The 1,595-nt window shown below is 43.7% G+C and overlaps 1 protein-coding gene across 1 annotated transcript; it reads right to left on the reverse strand.

Moving 5' to 3' along the window:
- Window positions 1-328: 328 nt before the first annotated feature.
- Window positions 329-1,267, reverse strand: LOC308279682 (olfactory receptor 5B3-like; the record flags this gene model as incomplete). The annotated part of the gene is made up of 1 exon (XM_080719800.1): window positions 329-1,267. One exon carries the CDS (start codon window positions 1,265-1,267, stop codon window positions 329-331), a length of 939 nt encoding a protein of 312 aa, XP_080575926.1.
- Window positions 1,268-1,595: the final 328 nt, after the last annotated feature.

Genomic DNA, 1,595 nt, shown 5'->3' on the forward strand with positions numbered 1-1,595 from the left:
ATCATGAACTTAGTTTTGCGGCCTGTTTTACATGTATGTTTGTTGTCACATAGGACAGAGACAAATGTATGTAGAAAGAGTGAGCACATCAAATCTGCTTCACCAGCATTTCAACAAAGCATAACCACCAAGCTTTTACTTCCTTTTAGCCATCTCCATTCAAGTATGACATTTTAAACATTATTTTCTTTTCCTAAGAAACAAAGACTTGAGGTAAAGCTTTCAATTCTGGAATTTAACATCATTCTGGGCCTTAATATGTTAGGAGGTGCCTGGAAAGACCAGAGAGGAATCAAACAAGGTTAATGTGCATCCTACAAGGTGAAACTCATGACCCCAGAGAATACTTTGCCTTCTCTACCACCTTCCTGAATGCGCTCTTCACCTCCTTGTTCCTCAGGCTGTAGACCATCGGGTTGAGCATGGGGATGACCATGGTGTAGAACACAGATACGATCTTGTCAGTGTCCAAGGAGTGGCTGGAGCTGGGCTGTAAGTACATGAAGATAAGGGTTCCAAAGAAAATGGAGACGGCAGTGAAATGAGAAACACAGGTGGACAAAGCTTTCTGGTACCCTGCAGCTGAGCGCATCTTGAAGATGGTGATAAAAATGAATGTGTAGGATATCAAAATAACAAGGAGAGCAGAACAGATAACAAAGCTGGCCGCATACACAAGAACCATCTCACTGACATGTGGGTGAGAGCAAGAGAGAACCATGACTGCTGGAACATCACAGAAGAAATGGTGAACCTCATTGCTCTTACAGAAGGACAGACTGAATGTGTCCCCAGTGTGAATGGAGGCGTTAACAAACCCCCCGGCATAGCAGCCCGCTGTCAGACAGGCACACACACTTTTTGTCATGGTGGTGGTGTAATGCAGGGGCTTGCACACTGCTGCATAACGGTCATAGGCCATTGCTGCCAAGATGAAATTTTCTGCAGTGGCAAAGGCTGCAAACATGAACATTTGAGCAGCGCAGGCGTTGTAGGAGATGACCTTGTCTCCCACGAGGAGCCCAGCCACAACTGTGGGAGTGACAGCAGAGGAGTAGCAGATGTCCACCAGAGACAGGTGACCGAGGAAAAAGTACATGGGAGTGTGGAGACGAGAATCCCAGAGAATCAATACGATCATGCCCAGGTTCCCAACCACATTGATGAGGTAGATCAGAGTGAACATTATGAAGAAGGGGACCTGTAGGGCTGGGGCATCGGTGAGTCCCAGGAGGATGAACTCTGTCACCTCTGTCCTGTTCTCCATCAATGTTATTAGAGAATTAGGAGATATCCTTAGCAAAGAAATGAAGGAATAGAGTACTAAGTATAGTGGTTATTGCAATGAAATTTATTATTTTTATACTTTTAGGCATTATTTCATTGTAATAAGCATATGTGTTTCAAGAGTCTCCATAACTAAAGCATGAAATTAGCAACAAAATTTTGTGTACTACTTACCTGTGGAGCCTCGGGCCATATTTTTAAACTGGAAAATGAACCCAGGTGCATTCTACCTCTGAGCTAGATTTCATTCCTATTTTTTATTTTGAAACAGGGTCTCAGTAAGTTACTAAGGAGACCAAGTTCCTGAG

Source organism: Muscardinus avellanarius (assembly GCF_963383645.1).
Source record: "Muscardinus avellanarius genome assembly, chromosome: 1".
NCBI classification, from domain to species: Eukaryota; Metazoa; Chordata; class Mammalia; order Rodentia; family Gliridae; genus Muscardinus; species Muscardinus avellanarius.